This window comes from Pristis pectinata, chromosome 4 (genome assembly GCF_009764475.1).
Source record: "Pristis pectinata isolate sPriPec2 chromosome 4, sPriPec2.1.pri, whole genome shotgun sequence".
NCBI lineage: Eukaryota > Metazoa > Chordata > Chondrichthyes > Rhinopristiformes > Pristidae > Pristis > Pristis pectinata.
In genome coordinates this window covers 95710130-95735157 of record NC_067408.1, presented here as the reverse complement: position 1 = coordinate 95735157, position 25028 = coordinate 95710130, and the positions used below count along the sequence as shown (strand labels likewise).

At 42.6% G+C, this 25028-nt stretch overlaps 1 protein-coding gene across 1 annotated transcript; it reads left to right on the top strand.

Moving 5' to 3' along the window:
* The first annotated feature begins 4743 nt into the window (after positions 1-4743).
* Positions 4744-21453, top strand: LOC127569670 (immunoglobulin kappa light chain-like). Its single transcript, XM_052014471.1, has 5 exons — positions 4744-4813; positions 9451-9813; positions 14867-15172; positions 19197-19289; positions 20647-21453. Exons 1-5 carry the CDS (start codon positions 4744-4746, stop codon positions 20781-20783), a joined length of 969 nt encoding a protein of 322 aa, XP_051870431.1. The 3' UTR covers positions 20784-21453.
* Positions 21454-25028: the final 3575 nt, after the last annotated feature.

Genomic DNA, 25028 nt, shown 5'->3' with positions numbered 1-25028 from the left:
TGTAAAACAACTCGAAAAGCAGAGACTCCAGATTTCTTTGACTGATGGATCAATAGTAATCTGACAAACCAAATGACATGAGCTAGAAACTTGCTGTGTCAGATTATGTAAATATAAAAGTTTAAAATATTATTATATTGACACATGTTTAAATGGCTGTTGAGAATTCAAGAACACTTTTATTATAATTTTTAAAAATTGCTTCACTGTGAAGCTTTTCATGTCCTTGGGATATCTCATCATATTATACAATCAATGCACTTCTCTGCAAAGGGCTGTGGATTGCTGCACAATCACCTTTAATATTAGCAATGCTGCAGAAAGAGCAGAAAATAAACACCAGTGAGTTTTCCTTCATTCACGTTTATTACAAATAGGCCTACTCAAGCATGGTTTTCACCATCTACAGTCACTTCTTGATGGGCAGCCCAGGGATGATGGTAGGAGTTGCAGTCCTGACTGGACTCTCCCCACTGCATCTCCAATAACAGCCCACCAAATGTAACCAAGAAATGAATGAACAATGTGGAAAACAGAGCAATCATTTCTAGTTGTATCTATTTTAATGAAGGATTATAACTAGTAAGGTAAATTAATTCAAAACTGTAATTTATGTGGGGGAAACAGGACTGTCAACTCAATATCCCAGGGTATAAAGTATACAGGCGAGACAGAAGGGGAAGTAAAAGAGCAGGTGGCATTGCATCGTTAGTGAATGACTGCATTATCTCATTATTGAGAGAGGATATTCTGGAAGGCGCCTCGAACGAGGCCATATGGATAGAGATTAGGAACAAGAAAGGTGTTGTCACTTTGCTAGGGATGTATTGCAGACCTCCTGACAATAAGAGTTAGAGAAATGGATGGAGACACAAGAGACCGCAGATGCTGGAATCTGGAGCAACAATCTGCTGGAGGAAAGCAGTGGATCAGGCAGCATTTGTGGAGGAAAAGGAACTGTCGACATTTCTGGTCGAAATTTTGCATCAGGATTGAGAGTGGAGAGGGGAGATGGCTAGTATAAAGAGAGAGGGAATGGTGAGACAGGGACTGATGTAGGAGTAACAGAAGAAGAGCAGATGTATAGGCAAATATCATAGAGATGCAATACAAATAATGTTATACTACTAGGGGATTTTAATTTCCCAATTATGAACTGGGATTGTCTTAATGTAAAAAGGCTCAGAGAGGGCAGAATTTTTGAGATGAGTTCAAGAGAGCTTTTTGACACAGTATGTAGTTAAACCAGCAAGGCAAGGATCATGACTGGACCTTATCTTGTGGAATGAAGCTGGTAAAATGGAGGGAGTGTCAGTGAGGGGAGCATTTTGAGAATGTTCCCTCTCAGTCCTGATGCAGGGTCTCCACCTGAAAATTAACATACACGTTTTGCCTCCATGGATGCTGCTTGACTCGCTGAGTTCTTCCAGTTTTCTGGTTTTGTTCGAGATTCCAGTATCTGCAATCTCTTTTGTCTTCATGCCTGGAAAAACTTGGTCATATTTTCAGATATGTGAAACAAGTTGGAAATGGTCAGTAATATGTTTCAAAAAAAACCTCAACCTTCATTTGCACAATGCAGAAAAATGGAGTCTTATGGGATTTAAGTCCCAGGGCAAGACCTGCTCAGAAAACCAGAGGTAATATCATCAACCACCAGGTGGCAGGCTTATCTTTTGCACCAACAGCTACAAACTGTAATCCAAAATATACAAATACTCAACGTCCAATTTATAAATTAAAACATGTAAAATGCCCTGTAATGTCAACAATTTGAGATGAAATGAGATGAGATTTCTTTATTAGTCACATGTTCATCAAAACACACAGTGAAATGCGTCTTTTTGCATAGAGTGTTCTGGGAGAAGCCCGCAAGTGTCGCCATGCTTCCGGCACCAAAATAGCATGCCCACAACTTCCTAACCCTTATGCCTTTGGAATGTGGGAGGAAATCGGAGCACCCAGAGGAAACCCAAATAGTCATGGGGAGAACGTACAAACTCCTTACAGACAGCGGCCAGAATTGAACCCGGGTCGCTGGCGCTGTAAAGTATTACGCTAACTGCTACACTACCGTGCCTACCATGGTACTTGCCTTCTCTACACTTCTGTCTGCTTTTGTACTCCTATGGACTACCCCAGAAGCTCATGAAGGCTAACAAATTTTATTAGAGGAAACTAGTTGGACATGAAGTTGAGCTCAGAGGTAGGAAGCAGAGGGGGGTGGTTGAAGGTTATTTCTCCGAATGGAGGCCAGTGACTAGTGGTGTGCCACAGGGGTCAGTGCTGGGACCCTTGTTATTCATTATTTATATAAATGATTTGGATGTGAATACACAAGGCTTGATCAGTAGGATCGCAGATGACACAAAATTAGGAGGTGTTGTTGATTGTGAAGAAGGTTATCGTAGATTACAAGGGGATCTTCATCACTTAGGGAAGTGGGCCGAGGAGTGGTAAATGGATTTCAATACAGGTAAGTGTGAGGTGATGTATTTTGGAAAGTCAAACCAGCGTAGGACTTGTACTATGAATGGTGGGGCACTGGGAAGTGTAATGGAACAGAGGGACCTTAGTATTACAAATACATAGTTTGTTGAAAGCAGTGTCACAGGTAGACAGGGTGGTGAAAAAGACATTTAGCATGCTGGCCTTCATCAGTCAGGGCACTGACTATAGGAGTTTGGACATTATGTTGCAGTTGTTTCAATTGTTAAACTGGAAAGAGTGCAGAAAAGATTCATGAGGAGGTTGCCAGGACTAGGAGGCCTGGGTTGTAGAGAGAGGTTGGCCAGGCTAGGTCTTTATTCCTTGGAGTGTAGGAGAATGAGGGGCGACCTTATAGAAATGTTTAAAATTATGAGAAGTATGGATAAGGTGGATGGTAACAGTCTTTTTCCCAGGGTAGAGGAGTCCAAAACTAGGGGGCATAGATTTAAGGTGAGAGGAGAAAGATTTAAAAGGGGACCTGAGGGGCAACTTCTTAATGCAGGGTGTGGGGAGTATGGAATGAGCTGCCAGAGGAAGTGGTTGAGGCAGGTACAATAGTATAATTTAAGAAGCACTTGGATAAGTACATGGAGGGGCAGGCTCAGAGGGATATTGGCTGAACACAGGAAATTGAGACTAGCTGCGTGGGCACCGTGGTTGACGTGGACTCGTTGGGCCAAAGGGCCTGTATCTGTGCCGCATTGCTCTATGCCTCAATGAAGAATGATCTCATAAAATTCTGGCCTAGAAAGCCTCGTCTCAAATGCATCTTCCAGGCAAGAGTATCAATATCTTGGAGAGTCCAGCTGGCAAAAACAAGAAGGGCACTGGTGATGTGACAGTGCTGGATTGACTACTTGAAGCTTTAGTGGTCCTTGGAACCACTCCCAGTCTCCAGGATGATGCTGAGGTGTTCTGTTGGAGGATAAGAGTGCAGGACTGCTTCAGTCTTCTGTAGTCCCCTGTGAACACTGGTGTCCACTGCCATGACAACAGCCATCCAGGTTACAACAAACTAGCCTTCAGCCAAACAGTGCAGCCTGTGTTGCAGTAGAAGCCGGGGTATTGGACATCAGACACCATATGATGGTTGAGCCCACAAAGTTCTCACGAAGTTGACCACGTTGGAAGGGATAGGCTCCAAGAACTGCACAAATCCTATGCAAAGTTGGTTCTTGATCCATCATGAGGTGAGATTTCTTTATTAGTCACATGTACATCGAAACACACAATGAAATACACCTTTTGTGTAGAGTGTTCTGGGGGGCAGCCCGTAAGTGTTGCCGCACTTCCAGCACCAACATAGCATACCCACAACTTCCTAACCCATACGTCTTTGGAATGTTGGAGGAAACCGGAGCACCCGGAGGAAACCCACACAGTCACGGGGAGAACGTACGAACTCCTTACAGACAGTGGCTGGAATTGAACCCGGGTCGCAGGCGCTGTAATAGCATTACGCTATGTGCTACATCATAGTTCTTGACCCTTCTTGTAGGCCTAACAGTGCACATAAGCTATTATTTTGCCAACACTCAACATGCTCCTGTAACCCTTCCCTGTAACATCTGATCTGAATCTTAGATAGCTGTCAGGTACCCATTCCTTGGCTAGAGTCCTCTCATGGCTGGTACATCATTAGATGCAGAACCCAACTCGAAGCTAACCTCTAAATTACACGGGGTATTGGTCTCTAGCATAATGTCTTTAATGAGTGTGGATCTTCTTCATCCTCATCCTCTTCTTCGCCTTCTGCCGCGGTTTGGGCAAGCTGAAGTGTCTGAATATCTGAAAGGAAGTAGCACAAGAACAGGACTGTGAGAGGAGGTGGGAGAGGAAATCACCGTCTACAGCCTGAAAATCAGGAAAAGTTGTCGGATGAGGTGGAACTGCAAAACTGTAAGGACAATGAAGTGTAAGAATACTATGGTTTCCGCCCTGCCGTTGACCGTGAGCTCTTAACAGCCTGCACCGACTCCTCCATAGTGTAAAGTGAAGCAGCCACATTTATACTCGGCCAGTCAGTTCCTGTTGCTGCTGCTGTTGATGAGGATCCACCCCTTCCAGCGCCAGACAGGGAAGTGTGACATAATATTTTAGGTAATGTGCACGTCATGGTTGAATAACTGCCAATGTGTGCAAACCGTGAGAAGGAGGTGTGAGGCCTTGGGCAGTGTTCAATGTCTGAGGATGCACTGAATGTATGGATGTTGGGTATGAATCCTGCCTGATAGAGATTGTTGTTGGGTGGCCATGGGAGTGTGGTGCAATATGTATGGCTACACATACACATTGCTAACTACACCTAACTCTGACTTCTCAGGTGAGATCATTCAATTTTTCTGGCATTGCAACATTCCAAAGACATATGGGTTAGGAAGTTGTGGGCATGCTATGTTGGCGCCGGAAGTGCAGCGACACTTGCGGGTTGAGGATTGATTCCTGGCATTGACTGCCTCAGTTACCTCCTCCAACTGCAGGGCCCTTGCAGAACCAGGATTCATCTCCTCCTCTCCACCTTCCATGGTAGGTGCCTCAGTGTGGCACTGAAAATCCACTCTCTCCCATGTGGTGCCGAGAATCTTTTGACAAGATGCAGTCACCTCCACCCTGACCTTCACCACTTGCTGCAGTCAGAACGCATCTCACCTACACTAGAAGCAAGCTGGATTAAGGCAATGCAGGCTAGTGAATTAACTAACGCAAGCCACTCAAGAAATTGATCCCTTCTCTAAGCCACTTCACTGTTCACAGTCAATGTTAGCTGGCCACAGAAATCATTTAACACGCAGAGGAATTTGCTGTGTTGCTTGCAACACATTTAGTGGGCTTGGGTTAATCATGCATCAGCATCCCGTGTCCAATTTCAGGGCCTCTCTAATTTAGATCCCTGTGAATTTATTAGAGTAATGGAGTTAGGTCAGAAAAGGTTCCATAGTTTTGCTAATATTCTCAAAACTTGTGGAAGCAGTTCTGAAGATTTGGCTTTGGTTTGAGTGACTGACAAATGAGTCCCCCAGATCTATGAGGCTGTGTGGAAACACAATATTGATCAAGGGCTAACCAGTCATAGAATGTAGATCCAGAGTAAACAACAGGGATCAAAGCTTTCACCCCAAATCATAATGTGTACATTTATAAAAATTATTTGGCCAGTCAATTGCCCGAGCATCAGAACCCTTTCCTGTGCTTAAGAAATCCATATAGGCAGAAATTCCATTAGGAATCTAATAAGTGGAGAGTCTGCCTCTCAACAGGCACCTCACGTGGTTGTGCTTGGAGATGTAACATGTATGTACATTGACAAGTACTGCAGGCTAAAGTCGGACTAGTGTGACTCGATGTTGAGCTGTTTACCTGGACATTGCACTGGCAAACATTTCATCGCTTCTTAAACTGCAATCGGCCACCCTTTAGGGCTTTGTCTCAGAAGATTAACAGCAGTGGTAGATATTCCAGCCATTTGTGATAAATTTAATGCCTTCAAATCCTGGTAATTAGGCATACAAGTCACATCAGCGTGGTAGGGCAGGTCAGAATTCCAACTAATTCATTTGATGGTGACTTCCTGCTGTGCCACGTTTGAGTGGGTGAAGGTAATTTATCTTCCTCCACAGTGATTAGTCACCAGAAACAACAAGATCAGCTTGAAAAGGCTGTACCCCCAAGGCTCCACCTTGAGGATTAGGAACAGTGCATCTGATCCATGGTGTTCCCAATTATCCAGTGACTAAAGCTAATTGCTGCAAAGTTGAAGACAGTATGAATTAGGACTGCAATACTAACGTCCTCATTAATCACCCCGTAGACATTTTGTATTGTGGCTCTTTGCATTAAGCAGGGAAATTCATGGCGCTGCCTTGAAAGTGCCAAACACTACTGATAATGCAGTTTTTAAAAAATACATAGTGTAACGTAAACATCAGACTGAGGTAAAATGGGTCACATTTACCTTGTGTACATTTGCTTATTATCATGGAATTTAGAATATTTAGGCTATCATATAACCCACAGTATTTAACGCTACTTTAGTATTACATGGAAGCTGAGGGTTGACATAGAGGTTTATAAAATTATGAGGGAAGACACAGTCTTATTCCAAGGGGAGGGGAGTCTTAAAACTGGAGGGCATAGGCTCAAGGTGAGAGGGGAAAGATTTAAAGGGAATCTGAGGGGCAGTTTTTCACACAGAGGGTGGTGGATATATGATAAGATACAAGATAAAATATTTATTTATTAGTCACATGTACATCAAAACACACAGTGAAATGCGTCTTTTTGCGTTACTGAGAATGTGCTGGGGGCAGCCCGCAAGTGTCGCCACTCTTCCGGCGCCAACATAGCATGCCCACAGCTCCTAACCTGTACATCTTTGGAATGTGAGAGGAAACCGGAACACCCGGAGGAAACCCACGCAGGCACGGGGAGAACATACAAACTCCTTACAGATAGCGGCGGGAATTGAACCCGTGTCACTGGCACTGTAATGGTGTTACGCTAATCACTACACTGCCAGAGGAGGTGGTAGAGACAGGTACAATTACAACATCTAAGACATTTGGACAGGTACATTGATTGGAAAGGCTTAGAGGGATATGGGCAAATTCAGGATTAGTGTAGATAGACAACTTGGTTGGCATGGATGAAGGGCCTGTTTCTGTGCTGTATAACTCTATAAATCTATGGTGAAAAACACTATGCTGCTGGAGGAACTCAGCAGGCCAGGCAGCATCCGTGGAGAAAAGCAGGCGGTCAACGTTTCGGGTCAGGACCCTTCTTCAGGACTGAAGATAGGAAAAGGGGAAGCCCAATATATAGGAGGGATATACAGCTACCCCTCGCTCTGGATCTATGGTGCTTGGGTGTGAACAGCAACTTTTTAAAAATCTCCAGTTAAGCACAAGATTGTAGACAAAGGAGGGGAATTAAATGGAAATACAAGTTTAACCAGAAAAACTCGTTTCTCTGAAAGATACCAGACTTACTCATATGTCAGAAGAACTACAAAAATTGCCTCCAAGTCTGTGCCAGTGTCATGGTGGAATGACAACTATTTAAATCTGTATCACCAAACTGAAAATGATAGCTTGCTTCAGAAACTTTAAATCCATTCTCATTAATGAGAACATTTCCCAAGCTGCAGACTCAAATTTTGGTATTGTGATTTAAGAATAACTATTGCTAAGTGCATGCTTTTTCACACCTTCAACCCACAACATTAAAATCGGTATAAAAAGTACTGGTGCCAGTAAGGTTGGTTCAGCTGAGATCTGAGGGCCGAATAACTCTAGACCCCACGATCGTAGCCATGTGTGGTATAAAGAGACTTTGGAGGACAGAAAGTGAAAGGAAAAAACCAAAAAAAATCCCTCAAAAAAACTAAGTTTTTTTGGAGACGCAAGAAACTGCAGACGCTGGTATCTAGAACAAAAAACATGAGCTGGAGGAACTCAGCGGGTCAGGCAGCATCTGTGGAGGGAAATGGACAGTTGATGTTTCATGTCAAGATCCTTTAACTGCACTGAAAGTGTAGAGGGGAGATAGCCAATGTAAAGAGGTGAGGGGAAGGAGGGAGACAAGAACTGGCATCCACCTGGATCCACCTATTGCTTGCCAGCTCTTGGCTCACCCCTCACCTTCACCTCTTTATACTGGTTATCTCCCCTCTACACCTTCACTCCAGATGAAGGATGTTGACCTAAAATGTCGACTGTTCATTTCCATCTACAGATGCTGCCTGACCCATTGAGTTCCTCCAGCTCTCATTTTTCACTGTTTTTTTTCCCTTTTGGGCTTTAAAGGGGAGAAAATGAATGGACTGTGATCAAATATTTAACACCTCCAGCTCCAACTTGGTTTTCATTTCCCAAAAACTATTGGGAAATGCCTGGGAACTTTCCCTTGCATTGTAAGTGCAAGTCGCTGCTCCAAATTACACTGTTTTAACACACGGACATATCATTTCCTCCTTTAGCGAATGATTAATTTCTATTTTTTCCATCTTCAGGATCAGATAAATAAAATGACACTTCTGAGAACACAAGTGATCAGCATTGGTGTTTTTCTTCACTTCTTTCTAATTGCAGGCAAGTCTGATTTATACCTATCAATGTAGGAGTAATTGCAGATGCTATTAATTACATTGATGAGACAAGACAACCACTGTTTTGCCATTCTGGCAAATTGCCATATGCTTTGCTTTCACTTTATAAATCAATGCATAGAAACTGGCTCTACCTCAACCAAATTGTTTTTAATCATGTTCAAAATCTTCATTGTTTATCTTGCCAATTAAAAGAAGTTTTTAACTTCGTTTAATTCTTTCCCTTTTGTTCTTTATTGCATGTAAATTCCTCAAATAATTTGAAGAAAGGATATTATGAAAAATTACAGTGTTACAGGTGGACTTGCATAAACTCCATTAAACAAATTGGTGCTGGGGGGCGGTGGAAAGGTGGTCCAAATCATTAAAACATCCAGGCAGTTTTACTGGTACTCAATATGAAAGAAATCCTGCAACTATGGGATTTCCTAAAGTGATTTAGAGGCAATTATGTTCATGGTTTTGAAGTTAGCCTGTTACAATGGAGGAATCACAGCAGCCAATTTTCACACAGTAATTACCCACAAAGTGATAAAGACCAGGTCTTTTTGGTGATTCAACTGAGGGATAAATGTGGTCCAGGAAACCAAGGGTAAATTCCTGCTCTTTTTCCAAAAGATGTTGTGGGATCTTTGACATCTCCTGAAAAAGCAGATGGAACCTTGGCTTAACTGCATGAGAAAGATTAAACCTCCAAGTTAACATTGAAAATATTTACATCGGTGTTTAGATCCACTAAATTAGCTCCACAGCTTCTTGATTTCCACTGAACTACAAATGGAGCTTTACATTCAGCTCAGAAAATATTCATTACCAACTGGAGATTACATCATATTAATCATACTTCTTTTCTTCAGCAAGAAGCAAAAACCCAACAGTCTCCCAGACACCGCCAGAGATCAAAGTATTGAAAGGGGACACAGCACGAATAAACTGTTCGTACAGTGGTGGAGATGAAGAACAGATGAGGATAAAATGGATGAGAAACTCCAGTGCACAACCATTGTGTCAACACATGAAAAATAAACTTAATTCTACTTCTATCAAGTTATGTACAAATCATTCTAACGTTACACTGGAATTCTCAGGAAGCTCTACAGCTTTACTAATCTATAACGTTCATTTAAATGACTCTGACATTTATTTTTGTCAATTTTCTATTGAAATACCTCCCCCTACACGGATGGCAAAAGGGGAAGGCACACGGCTGAAAGTGGAGGGTGAGTTTTACATTCAGAACTCAAAAGTACCTTGCAATTATCTCTCACATAAAAAAAAACAGAAAATGTGAAAATTCTCAGCAGGTCAGGCTGCATCTGTGGAGAGAGAAACAGAGTCATTGTTTCAAGCTGATGATCTGAAACATTAACGCTGTTTTGCTCTTTGCAGATGCTGCCTGTTGAGGATTTATAGTCATTAAGAATACTCTTAAGGGGGAAACGGGAGGGTAAAGAGAGGGTATGAGATGGATTTGACAGGTAAGTTTACGGAAAATCCCAAGAGGTTCTATAGCTATATGAAGAGTAAAAAGGTGGCTTGAGAGAGAGGGTAGGTCCCCTTAGAGATCAGCAGGGCCACTTATGTCTCAAGCCACAGGAGATGGGTGGGATCTTTAATGAATGTTTTTCCTTGGTGTTTGCTGAGGAGAAAATTATGGTTGCTCAAGAGATAAGGGAAACAAGTGGAGATGTTTTGGAGGATATTCCTATTACCAGGGAGGAGGTATTTTCAGTCTACAGCACATTAAGGTAGATAAATCCCCAGGGCCTGACCAAATGCATCCTCAGACTTTGTGGAAGGTTAGAGAAGGAATTGCGGAGGCCCTTGCGGAGATATTTACTTCATCGTTAGTCACTGGTGAAGTTCCTGAAGACTAGAAGGTGGCTAATGTTGTTCTGTTGTTTAAGAAGGGTTAGCAAGGACAAGCCAGGGGTCTATAGGCCGGTCAGCCTGACATTAGTAGTGGGAAAGTTACTGGAGGGAATTATGAAGGACAGGATCTACCAGCATTTGGATAGCCAGAATCTGATCAGGAGGAGTCAGCATGGCTTTGTGCATGAGAAGTCATGCTTGATGAACATTGTAGAGTTTTCTGAAGAGGTGACCAAAAAGGATGATGTGGGTGCGGCAGTGTATGTTGTCTATTTGTTCTTTAGCAAGGCCTTCTATGAGGTCCCACGTGGTAGGCTGGTCTGGAAGGTTAGGTCCCATGGAATCCAGGGAGAGCTAGTTAGTAGATTCAAAATTGGCTCAGAGGAAGGAAGCAGGGGTGGTGGTTGAACGTTGTTTCTCAGAATGGAGGCCAGTGACTAGTGATGTGCCGCAGGGGTCAGTGTTGGGACCCTTGTTATTCCTTAGTTATATAAACTATTTGGATATGAATGCACAAAGCTTGATCAGTAAGTTTGCAGTGACACGAAATTAGGAGGTGTTGTTTATAGTGAAGAAGGTTATCATAGATTACAGGGGATCTTGATCAGTTAGGGAAGTAGGCCGCAGAGTGGCAAATGGATTTCAATACAGATAAGTGTGGGGTGATGCATTTTGGAAAGTCAAACCAGCGTAGGACTTATACTATGAATGGTAGGGTAACGAGGAGTGTAATGGAACAGAGGGACCTAGGAGTACAAGTGCATAGTTTGTTGAAAGCGGCCTCACAAAATAGACAAGGTGGTGAAAAAGGTGTTTAGCATGCTGGCCTTCATCAGTCAGGGCACTGAATATGGGAGTTGGGATATTATGTTGCAGTTGTGTAAGTCATTGGTGAGGCCGCACTTGGAGTAGTGTGTACAGTTTTTGTCAAGCTTTTATAGGAAAGATGTGGTTAAACCAGAAAGAGTACAGAGAAGATTTACAAGGATGTTGCCAGGACTAGAGGGCCTGAGTTGTAGGGAGAAGTCGGCCGGGCTGGGTCATTATTCCTTGGAACGTAGGAGAATGAGGGGAGGATGACCTATGGAAGTGTTTAAAATTATGAGAGGCAAAGATAAGGTGAATGGTAACAGTCTTTTGCCCAGGGTAGGGGGGTCCAAAACTAGGGGCATAAATTTAGGGTGAGAGGGGAAAGATTTAAAAGTGACCTGATGGAGAACTTTTTCACACAGAGGGTGGTGAGTATATGGAATGAACTGCCAGAGGTAGTAGTTGAGGCAGGTACAATAGTATCATTTAAGAAGCACTTGGACAGGTACATGGAGGGGCGGAGCTTAGAGGGATATGGGCCGAACGCAGGAAATTGGGACTAGCTGGGTGGGCACTGTGGTTGGCATGGACTGGTTGGACCAAAGGGCTTGTATCTGTGCTGTATTGTTCTATGACTCTGTGATTCCCCGTATTTTCTGTTTTTATTTAAGATTTCCAACACCTGCAGTTTTTTGCTTTTTCAATTAATAATTCACAATTAACATTACTCAATTTGCTGCAGGACCAAAATAGCCAATTAGGGAATACCAGCAGCAATCACAACTTCCCTTTATATAGCACCTTTAACATGGCCGCAGTCTCTATGTTGCTTCACAGGAGTGAAACTTGTCACTAAATCGGACAGATGGCCACATGCTTATTGAAAGAGGCAAGTTTTAAGGAATGTCTCAAAGAAAGAGCAAGAGATAAAGAGCAGAGGTTTATACTTGGGATGACAGAGTTTAGGGCCCAGCTTCTGGACCATAGCCGCGACTGGAATGAAGAAAAGCTGGCACGCTCAAGAAGCCAGAGTTGGAGGAAGGGATAAGCCTCAGGGTGGGTGTGTGGATAGGAGTGCAGGAGGTAGGGACGTGGGGAGGAAAGGAGATTTCAAAACAACAATGTGAATTTTAAAATTGAAAATATCACACTTACAATATATACGAAAGTAGTGCACTTCAGTAGATGGATTGATAATGAAACACCAAGACCTGCCGGTGATGAATGATTCATTACAAGTGATCACTTCAACCATGCTACTCACAGATGAATATGCAGATGCCTTTCATGGAACAGGGAAGCTGGAGGGCAAATACCTCCCAGATCTGGATTAGGGCAAGCAGTACGAGGCAAGTTCCAGTGACTCTCAAGGAGAAACTAACAGGTGAGCTGGAGAGGCTGACTGAGGCAGAGACAAGAGCCTCAGAAGACCCGTCTACCCTTTAGATATGCAGCTTGGTGTGTTAAGGGGCAAACTGAGAAGTTGCCTAGATCCAGCATGTATTAACAGAGATCTAAAGAGGAACCTCTACCCTTTAAGACAATAGAAGATCTTTCGGCAGAGCTAAATTTTCAACACGCTGGAGGTAAATTGTGTAACGGCACAAGTGCATATTTAACTTACTTCAACACATCTTTTCGTAGCTACCATGGGAGAAGAATGCTATTTGGGATCAATGCAGAAACAGGGGAATTTCAAGAGGAGAAATGCTACACTTGTAGATCCCAAAGGGATAAAGACCGTTGCTGGTGACATATTGGCCTTTAGAGAAGGGGAAGCTGAAGCCTGATCAGCGGGTGCAGAAGAAGTTACTGAAATTGAACACCGAAGTTCTATATAAAGGAATTCTTCATGGGTTAACAAACAATCTGCTGGAGGAACTCAGCGGGTTGAGCAGCATCTGTGAGGGGGAAGAAATGATCCAGGTTGAAACCCTGCATCAGGACTCTTCATGGGTTACTTGATCACCGGAGATAGTCTGAAGCCAGATTCAACAGAAGTCAAAGCAGTGAACAAGAAATGGAGCTGGTCTGATGTTGCAAACATGCAAAGTTTTTTGGTGTTCATCACCCTCAGCAGTTCCTGTCCAACCAGAGTGAGTCGTGTGAAGCCACTCAGACAGTTGACCAAGAGGGATGTGGAATGGATTGCTTAACTTTTCATGAGCCAGAAGTCAAATAAATTAAGGCAACAATCACAGCAGATCTTGTGTTGAATATTTTGAATATGAAGGAGCTGGAGAGAGAGAGAGAGATGCCTCAGGCAATCAGTAGCAGAAGAGCCAGTTGCTGGTATATAAGAACAGAACTCTGGCAGAAACTGAGATATGTCTCACACACACATGGAGATGGAGCTTACTGGCTGTGATCTTTGACCTGTAAGGTAAGTAGGAGTTTTATGTGGGAGATGTGCATTCAGCGATCACAAGCCACTCAAGGTTGATGTTAAGGCTCTCTACTGGTCACCAAAAAGACTGCAGAAGATACTTGTGAAGATGCAGGTATACAATTTACAGTCTGAACAAAGACAAGCAGGTATCTGACACACATAGTTGAACTAGATCAGGAAGGACAGTCCACTGACCTAAGTCTCTTGAAGACTTTGTGCAAAAGTCAAGCACCTGGGGACTGGACAATTTGCTTGGTGTTTCATTCTTTCATTTTTGATTTTCAAGATTAAAGAAATGATGTAACATATGACATATTGTTCTGTGGGCAATTATTATTTCTATACTGTAGTGCTTTAAGGTTTGTGTCATGAAACTAATTTATCTCTGCTGTTTATACAATGTTTAGGGTAGGAAGTTCCAGGGGCAGTCTGTTTGGAAGAAAACCTGGACAAGCATAAGCTCATCCATTAACAGTCCCCTTTTGTTAATTGTTTAAATTATCAATTATTACCATTATCTTATAGAATAAGAGAGATGTTGAAAAAGTGTATTTTTCAGTGGCACCAAAACTGCCCAAAGTGAGATCTGAGCACTCTGACACCCCAAACCACCTCATCCACCATACACAATTCCAATGAAAGGTAAAACCTCCCGAACATCCTGCAATCCTTCCAGCTGCTGCCATCAGGTGTTTGGTGCCTGCTACAGTTGGGAGGAACAACCATGATACAGACCCCCAGCTGTACCTAAATGTTGCATTTTGCTGTTGTACCACCCTGACTTAAATCATCCGTCATCTGTTTAATTGAAGTGGGTAGCTCGACTGTTTTGAGGATCATGTGACAATTGTATGACACACCAATCGTGAGATCCACCCATCACCCCAACCATGCCTTTCTGGTTTTTAGATAACCTCTCAATGATTTGGTGCGATATCAATAGTCAGCAGTTAAAAATTGTTCCCTTCTTGTCCTGGCCAAATTCTGGAGATGGGCTGCATGGTCCAGGATGGGTGTGTCTCCTCCATCACAGTTATTGTATTTGCAAAAGAGTAGTTTGTGCTTTATTGACCGGAATCCTGATGCTTCAATGTAACCAAGTACAACATACATTCATTACTATATTTTGGGTTCAATGTGTGTATGACTGAGAACCATTTCTAGGCTACAAGGTCTAATAATATACCACAATCGCTTTTCAGCACGCCCAACAGTTCAGTTAACAACAGAGCCTCTGCCTTCCCCTAACGAGGGTGTACAGCTCATCTGCACATCTCTGGAATTCTACCCTGGCAGCATTCAAGTGTCCTGGTTTAGAGATGGACAGTTAATCACCAACGGGACAGAGGACGGGCCCCTCTATTCCAACAGTGACGGCTCATTCTCCATCACAAGTTTCCTGAATCTTTCTCTATCTGACTGGAAGGATGTTGGGAATTATTACTGTCAGGTGAACCACTCAACACTCTCAGCACCCATCACGAAACAAACTCACAACAGCAGCCCAGGTAAGAATGCTTGTGTGCTTTGTTATATAGATGTTTGAATCATGTCAAGTTGAGAAGCTTTGGGATGTATAATTCCAATGATTTTTTTTCCCATTTTATGGTTTGAGCAAAATACCTACACAATTAAGGTACAGGGCTGTGATTAGTTTGGCAGACTTTTACATAGCAAAGTTGAGACTTTTCAGTTTGGGACTGCTCGGACTAACCATAATACTCAGCTTGCACAGTCAAGCCCATTCTCCCTGTGAACTGAGTCCTAGTTTTATATATAGGGAATACTACATGTTACTGGACTGTATCATGTCTCACATCAACTATGTTAGATATGATTTGTAACAATTAAGAAGTTTAATAGGGAGTATGGAGTCAAGGAGCAGAGGTGAGGATTTGAAAAGTCTAATAATGTATTACCCCTTCACAAAGGTTTAATTAATTTAGTCACAAAAATAACTATTGAATTCATACAGAACTTGAAAAACAACAGAAAGAGACCAGAGCTGATCCATCTTTGTGATCCTTGTGATTTTGTCAATCCACATGATTAAACCCATCCCATCCCAATGCTGTTACTGTGCAAGCCTCAGGAAGAAAAATAAAATCACACAAATCTGCACCAATTCAAGTAAAGATAACAAAAACTTTATCTTCACTTTCCCCACTTTCTTCCCCCTAGTAAACCCAAGACCCCGAGGGACACCGCTATTCCTGACAGTCCACCTATCATCCATAGCTTGAACTGTTTCCTGTTTATTCTTCTTCTCTTCTTAGGCAGTCCCTCAGACAAGTCCCTCAAGAAGACATTTTGCTTCCATTCCATTCCACTCCATCTCTGAGGGAGCTGATGATGCCAATGTGGGATCCACAGATTCCGCCTCTGGTGGATCAGAAGGGGTCGGGTGTGCGGTTTGAGAAGGCAGAGCAATCCTTCTGCCATTTACACTGGACTTCCATGTGCCCATGGTTTCAGGGATGCTTTGAAACATTTCCTCTCTCTTCCTTAAAATATCTTACTATTTCAGAGCTCTGAGAAGATCAATGTTTTGGGAGTCTGAGGTCAGGCATACAGATGATGTGGCCAGCTCTTCAGAGCCAACTGAGGGTAATTAGAGTCTGGATACTGGGGACGTTGGCCTGTGAGAGACACTGATATTGGTTTGCATATCCTGCCAATGAATTTGAAGGATTTTGCAGAGACAACATTGGTAGTATCTCTCCAGCGTATAAGATGCCTGCAGTAGATAGTCCATGACCAAGAAGCATATAAGAGGTCATGGATCACTGCTGTCCCATAGACTATGAGCTGGGTTTATGATCTTGATCTTCAAACACTCTTTTACTCAGTCAGCCAGAGGGTGTGCTGGAGTTTCAAAATCAACATTTGCCTTCGAGTCATAGAGGCATAAAGTTGTACAGAATAGAAACAGGCCCTTCAGCTCACCATGTCTATGCCAACCATCATGCTTATCTACACTACTCCACTTGCCAGCATTAATTCCATATCCCTCTATGCCCTGCTCATTCAAGTACCTGTTCAGATGCCTCATTAATGTTGTAATAGTTCCTATCTTTACCTCCTCCTCCAGAAGCTCATTTCAGATACCGACTACTCTTTGTGTGGAAAATTTATCCCTCAGATCCCCTTTAAACCCCCTCTCTCTCACCTTAAGCCTGCGCCACCAGTTTTAGACACCCTTATCATGGGAAACAGACTCGGGCTATCTACCCTCTCTATCCCTCTCATAATTTTATATACCTCTGTCATTTCACCTCTCAGCATCCTTTGATCCAGGGAAAACCGACTCAGCCTTTCCAATCTCTCCTTATAACTCATGCCCTCCAATCCACACAGCATCCTTGCGAATCCTTTCTGCACCCTCTCTAACTAAATTACATCTTTCCTGTGGTGTGGGAACCAGAACTGCACACAGTACTTCAACTGCAGCTGAACCAACGTTGTGCACAACTGCAACATGATGTCTCAGCTCTTGCATTTAATGCTTTGGCCAATGAAGGCAAGAATGCCATAAGCCTTCTTCACCACCCTGTTCATCAGGGATCTATGTACTTGTATCCCTCAGTGTCTGCTCAACAACACTGCCTAGGGCCTTGCCATTCACTGTGTATGTCCTGACAGAGTTTAACTCGCTAAAATGCATCACTTTTTGCACATGCCCATGTTAACTTCCATCTGCCATTCTTTTGCTCGTCTACCGCCCTGGCCTCTTCATTCTTCTTTTTCACCTCTTCAAAATTAAATTAAATTCATGAGACATGATTTCCCAACACACACAGCCATGCTGACTATTCCCAATCAGTCCTTTCCTTTCCAAAAGCAAATAAATCCTGTCTCTCAGAATCCCCTTCAGTAACTTTTGTATCACTGATGTATAGGTTAGGATAGAGGATTGATGTTCTGGGGTTGTCCTCGAGGTCCTGATATCCCAGGTTCCAAACTTCATGCTGAAGAGTGGAAGTTGCCTGTGTGATTTCTTTTAATACGTAGTGGTCATTGTGCACTGGTTACCATGCAGCTGGCAGAGTGAGATCTTGGTCTAATGGCAAGGAGGATCCGAGACCCTGGAAGCCAAGCTGTGCTGCATGGTTCCAGCATCAGGCTGCAGCTTTTCCATAGATTTCAGAGGATGTCCAGGATAGACCCCACATGGACTGGGGGTCTCGGACCACGTGCCCTGTGTTGGGGGGTGATGTCATTCAGCCAACTTCGGGCAGCATCAGAGGAACAGCTAAGATCATGGAATGGACAACAAGCCTTTCCCAAGATTTTTCTCAGGGCCAATGAACGGACAGTGGTATCTGAGGGGGCAGAGGGGGAACTGGGCAGAGAAGAAACCAGGGTTGGGTCAGGGTGGGGGCATTGGAGAAAGAGCAAAGGGTTGGAGGGAAATAGAAAGGAGGTGGGAGAAGTCTGGAAAAGGGATAGGAGGGAGGTGAGTTGTAGGGTGTGAAAGAGAGAGTTGAGAGAAGGAGGAGTAGGACGGGGTGCTGAGTGAGAGAGGGTTGGGAAGGGGAGGAAATGAGGACAAGAGGAGGTTAGGGGAGGGTGGGTGAGGGAGGGGTATCAAGGAGGAGACAATAGGGAAGAACCCAACCCTGCCCACAATTCTTCTCCAAATTAGAAAGATATCAATTTATATAGCATCTCTCACATTCCTTTCAAAGTAACCTAAAGTGCTTTGCAGCAAGAGTTTAGTCACTGTTGTAATGTAGGAGACGAGGCAGCTACTTTGCAGACAGCAAGTTATCAATGTGACAGCTGTTGGCAAGAACATTGGGGATATGGTCTCTGCTCTTCTTTGCAATAACGTCATTTAATCCATTTGAGTTTTAAGTCTCATCCGAAAGACAACACCTGCAGAGCTTTTTCAGTATTGGACTGGAAATCAGCCAAAATTTTGTTCTGAAATCTCGCATCTGTAGCCTTATTACTCAGATGCTACAGTGCTAGTGGGTGAGCCGCCATAGCATTCCATTGAGATGAATTGCCATTACAGAATTGGCCTAAAGAACATTCAGCAAAACTTGGCGTCATTCAGATAAATTCATAAGTGTGAAATTCCATTGTCTAATTGGCACAGATTCTTGGGAAAGGGCCAAATCACACAGGCAAGTAATAGTACTATCCTGTAACAGTGTCAGAGATGGAGGTAGTTTTGCACAGTTTCATAGCTCTTGATTTTTATTGAAGGTGTGACCTTTGTTCTGAGTGTGGTATTTACGTCCTTTACCCAAAACTGGTGACAAAGTCGACAATGCTGCCGTCACTCTGATGTGCAATAAAATAGATGTAAGGAGCTGTGCTGAAAAAGAGCAAAATCCATAAAAATCAAGCTCTTACTGAAAAGAACTGCATTCAGAAAACGAATCACATCACCTTTGTGACTGCTGAGAAGTCAACTTATATGAAGATTAATACAAAGAGAAACTAAACTTAAAGTTTTAAGACCTACAATTTGGCATGTTATGTAATGCAACTTTTAATGCATTTCCTGAACTATCTCACCAGGTCCTGTTGGACGTAAGATGACATGGATAATCCTGACATCATGCAGTCTACTTGTGCTGACGGTTGCAGTAATTTGTGCTTACTCAATTTCAAGTAAGTGTTAGTGTTTTCTAGATTACAATGTAACATTATTTGAAATCCAAAGAGAAGCTTGCGTCAAGCATATTTGGAGTACCTTGTTCTGAGTTACACGGCTAGGTAAATATCCAAGTCTTTTATGTATAGATCTGTAACTTTTCAATAGCTATTTACTGGCAAATGTTGGCAAACATGTTGAGTGCTCCAAATCAGTGCTGAATTCTGACTCTGATAAGAAAGATATAGCTTTTGTCCTTGCAAATAACCACTGATTCTCCTTCCTCTTCAATGTACTTGAACACTCACATTCAGCCTCGAACTGCCCCACTGCTTGTTGGTTAAATCCTTCCTATCAGATGTTTATCCTGGGACAGTACTGAAACAGCCCTGACCAAAGACACAACTGATATCTTCTGTTACTCTGGTAGAAAAGGATTGTGATACACAAAGAACTTCTAGTCCTTGCTCTCTTTGATTAATTGTTAATATGGAACTCTGCCTGCTCTCACATGAACACAAAAGTTCTCATGACAACATTTCAAGGAGGAGCAGGGAATTTGTCCCCAGTGTCTTGACCAATATTTAATCCTGGTAATTATCACATTGCTTTCTGCAAGACATTGCTGTGCATAAATTGGCTGCCACTCTTCATATATTATAACATTTCAAAAATACTCATTTGACTTTAAAGTGCTTTAGGAAATCCTGAGAGTATGAAGGGCACTTTATAAATAGAAGTCTTTCTATCCACTGGAATAGAATCCTCTGTGACGCTATAGTCATTGACAAAATCAACTTTGCCATCTTCTTTGTTGTCCAGCTCAGTAACAATTAGTTCCACTCTTACCAATTGGATCACAGAATTTAAACCCCCTCAAAGAAATGCTCTACAGTCTCTCTATAACTTCCTCCAGCACCTCAGCTCATCCTCTCCTTTTCCTGGTTCTGGGTCGTGGACCATTCACTGTCCTGCTCACACCTGCTGCTGAGTCCCCCAGGCTGGAGTCACTGTAAGCTCCTCCGTCTCATTCTCCTGCTTCCTCATTCCTCACTTTAAATCAGCTTCTGACCACTGCTGCCCGTATCTGGCATTCCAGTGAGGAACTCAACTTTCCCCTTTACAGATGCTTATTGCTGCTGCACACTTACAGCTTTTTGTCTTTAATGTTTCAGACTTCTGGTCATTAGAGTTTTCTTTCAATAGTATAATTCAGTGCAGTGTTTGTACATTATGCCACAGAGCTGGATTTTATCTAACTTGATTTTAAAACCAATTCACCTTGCTGAAGTTGACATTACTTTTATGCTGCAGCTCTTTGGTTGCTTTGCCTATTGAGCTCTTCTAAGAATTTTCCTTTTTGGTTTATTGCAGAAAAGAAAGTTCCACCATCAGTGAAATCATCCAGGCCTGAAAGTGAACAAAATGTGAAGCAGCCAGTGAGACAGCAGTTTAACAATGATAATGCCATTTACTTGATGCTTGGCCAGAATTATGTGTGTCAAATGTGAACTGACCAGCTGCTTTACCAAAGGCTGTCTGCGCAATCGTATTCTCTGAATGTGCAAGGTCCCCTGTAACATTCTTTTAGAAAGAACAACATTTTTTCTTGCTGTGTGGAGCAATTTGCCAGTTCAGTGTTGTTCTAGAAATTCTTCCAGTGTACTTTTACTTCAATAATTATTATATGTCAGTCAACGGATTTAATGCTGCAAGACTAAGTGAACAGGCACCTGGTGGGAATCTCACTATACAGCAACTTTAACACAGAACGATATTGTTGACCGCAAACCAATCATTCTCTCATTGTTAAAGTGGAGACCCATATAATTCTCAAGGCAATACAGACTCAAAGGTCCCATTCACTTAGACTTTATCCTCTCATTTTATAATGTTATTTCACATGATCATAAAAGGGCCAGGAGCAGGGTGGCAGAATGGCACAGAAATTGGTGCTGCTGTCACACAACTCCAGGCTTAATCCTGACCTAGAGTGTTGTCCATGTGGAGTTTGCACATTTTCCCTGTCACTTCCTCCCATATCCTAAAGACCCAATCGTTGTTTAATTGTCCGCTGTAAACACCCCCTTTTGCAGGGGATGGCAGGAGAATTTGGAGGGCTGAGTAATTGATGGTCATGTTGGTGAAAATTAATTTCAGGAAAGTAACGAGAATGCTCTGAGATTGGCCAAATGACCTTATTCAATGTCATTAGAAAATATGAAAATGAAATATCAACACACAGAGATGGCTTGATACCAGTTCCTGAGATAAAACACAGTGGAAAGTCATGCATAAATAAATTGTTGAAATCAATAAACATTATAGTCAATTATCCAGATCCAAATGAAGAAGCCTTAAAGTAGGAATAATTATTTGGTTCCAGTCATGGGCAAACTGCACATTATTATAAACAGCTATGGTTTTGAGAGATACCACAAATACTAACCAGGAGGGACAGGCCAATCACCTCACACCTCTCCACTTGAGCAGCTGCCCGGCTCAGAGATCCCTTCTCCCATTGGACTGCCCACCCTGGGGTAAGCATGTGGGCTGACATCCTCTGTTTCTGTTCCACACTTCCAAAAGGGTAAAGCAATATAAGGGTCTCCTTTTTTATGCTAAGTACCAAGTGGCAAATGACTTAAGGCCCATGTGTTGCCATGGCGTGTGGTTTGGAATCCTGTACCTTGTCAAAAGAAAAATCTATACTAGCTCATTTTGTGCAAATATGAGAATAAATGCCTCTGTACACAAAGTAGAAGTACTCTTTCTCTCTTAACCTGTACAAAGGAGTTCAGGCCACATCTACCTATGAGACAGGAGTTCTTTGGTCTATAGTTAAGTCATGATGTGGAAGCCTTACCTTCCAAAGTTTGCCTAACAATGTTTAATCAGATACTAAAAGATTTACAAAGACCTGAGAAGAAAATGATCATGTGATTCTGGGTGCAAAAACTTTCACTTTGATCTTAGTTCATGTTTCTTATGAATAATAGCTACTGCATACTATAATCTTCAGCTTGACTAATTTTAGCTATTTATTTCTTAGATTCATAATCAGTGCAAAATCCACAGATTTGGCAATTAGTCACTGTTCCTTCAATGTTGCTGGACAATGTATTGGAACTCCCCATCCATCAGCACTTTGGAATCGCCAGCTGAACAGTAGTGGCTCAAAGCCACTCATCATCTCCTTCCCAATGGCAACCACGAATGAAAAACATGATGCTGGCCTTGTCAGTGACACCTACATCTTGTAAATGAGGTTAAAAAGAGGGCAGGAATATCAGTCCACCCACCTCCAAGCATCACATGGGGAAGTGTAAGACAAATCCTGTGGTGACAAGAAACAAAGCTCATGATTCTAAAAATAAACTCTCCTCAAGTGTCCCTGCCACATTTACTTTGATGACCAGTTTTGTCTGCTAAGTGACCTCCTAAGTCTCAGTAAGGCAGGCAAGAAATGCCAGAGGTGTGCAAAAAAATTATGAAATAAATGTTAGGCATATTGTATATATTGTGGATTCACTCACAAGATTGTTTTGCCTGAAGTGAATGGAAATAGAAATCAGAAATATAAAGTTGACTGCCAATTCACCGTCACCCATTTTCTTCAGCTGAAGCCATCACTTTTAAGTGGCAAAAGTCTAAGTAAAGAAAGGGAGTTTTCTTATTAAAGTAATGAGACATATGAAGGAATAAATACGTAGAACAGTACAACGTTGGACAGGCCATTCAACCCACTATGTTTTGCTGATCTTGATGCCAATTCATACGAAATGTCCTCCTCCTGTGTATCATCCATATCCCTCCATTCCCTTCATATTCGTGTGTCTATCTGAAAGCTTCTTAAACTCCATCAAACTGCCTGCTTCCACTTCTATCCTTAGCAACCTATTCGAGGCATCTACCACTCTCTGTGTAAAAACCTTGCCCCTCACGTCACATTTAAACTCCCCCCCAACCTTAAAAGCATATCCTCTGGTGTTTGACATTTCTACCCTGGGGAAAAGATTCTGACTGTCTACCCTATCTATGCCTCCTATGATTTTAAAAACCTCCATCAAGTCTCCCCCCAGCCTCCAACGCTCCAGGGAGAACAACCCAAGTTTGTCCAACCTTTCCTTATAGCTCATACCCTCTAATCCAGGCAGCATGCTGGTAAACATCTTCTGCAACCTCTCCACAGTCTCCACATCCTTCCCATAATGGGGCGACCAGAACTGCACACAATACTCCATGTGCAGTCTGACTAAAGTTTTATATAGCTGCAGCATGACTTTCTTACTCTTATACTCAACACCCCTACCAAATGAAGGCAAGCATTCTACAGCCTTCTTTACCACCTTATCCATTTGTCTAGCAACTTTCAGTGAACTATGGACCTGGACCCCATGATCCCTCTGTACCTCAATTCTATGAAGAGGCCTACCATTAACTGTATACTTTCTCCTTTCACTTGACCTCCCAACATGCAACACCTCACACTTGCCCAGATTAAACTCCATCTGCCACTTCTCTGCCCAGATCTGTAACTGATCTACATCCTGATGTATTCTTAGACCTTTACACTGCCCACAACCCCACCAATTATGGTGTCATCCACAAACTTTCTGATCTACCCATGTACATTTTCATCCAAATCATTGATGTATATCACAAACAAGAGATCCAGCACCGATCCTTCCACTGGTCATGGACCTCCAACCAGAATAACAGTCTTCCACCCCTACTCTCTCTGTTTTCTATGGGCAAGCCAGTTCCGAATCCAAACTTTGATTTTACTGTGGATCCTGTGCATCTTTATATTCTGAGTCAACCTTCTATGAGGGACCTCATCAAATGCCTTACTAAAGTCCATGTAGATAATGTCCACTGCATTACCCTCATTGAGCTCCTTTGTCACCTCCTCAAAAAACTCTTATCAGGTTTGTAAGACATGACCAGCCCTGCACAAAGCCATGCTGACTGCCCCCTGAGCAGGCCATGACTTTCCAAATGTGCATAAATCCTATCCCTCAGTATCCTCTCCAATAGCTTCCCTACCACTGAAGAGAGACTCACTGGCCTACAGTTACCTGGATTATCTTTATTTCCCTTCTGGAACAAAGGCACAACATTTGCTACTCTCCAGTCCTCTGGGACCTCGCCTGTTGCTAGTGAGGACACAAAGATCTTTGTCAAAGCCCCAGCAATCCCCTTACTTGCTTCTTTCAGTATTCTGGGATATATGCCATCAGGCCCTGGGGTCTTATCTACCTTAAAGCTTTTCAGAAGACCCAGCACTACCTCCTCCTTAATCTCAAATGTCCCAGCATATTAGCATGCCCCACTCTGTTTTCACTATCCTCCAAATCCTTCTCCTCAGTAAATACTCATTTACTACCTCAGCCACTTGCTCTGACTCCAAGCACAAATTCCCTCCTTTCTCCTTGAGTGGAACTACCCTCTCCTTAGTTATTCTCTTTTTCTTAATACAAGTATAAAATGCCTTGGGATTATCCTTGATCCTGCTCACCAGGAACATTTTGTGGCCTCTTTTGGCCTTCGTAATCACCTGCTTGAGCACTTTTCTGCTATCTTTATATTCCACAAGGGCCCAGTCTGACTTTAACTTCCTAAACCTTACATATGCTTCCTTTTCCTTTCTGACTAAATTTAGGACCTCTTGGGTCATCCAGAGTTCCTTGTCCTTATTCCAGCCTTGTCCTTATTCCAGAGCATGCTGATCCTGAACTCTGATCAGCTGGTCT

Bases quoted from the DNA above. Each gene is read 5' to 3' on its own strand.
- LOC127569670 (XM_052014471.1), top strand. From the start codon at position 4,744: ATGGGAGTGTGGTGCAATATGTATGGCTACACATACACATTGCTAACT. The intron at 9,814-14,866 runs GTGAGTTTTACA...ATCGCTTTTCAG, and splicing joins CACACGGCTGAAAGTGGAGG to CACGCCCAACAGTTCAGTTA. The intron at 15,173-19,196 runs GTAAGAATGCTT...CTATCTCACCAG, and splicing joins AACTCACAACAGCAGCCCAG to GTCCTGTTGGACGTAAGATG.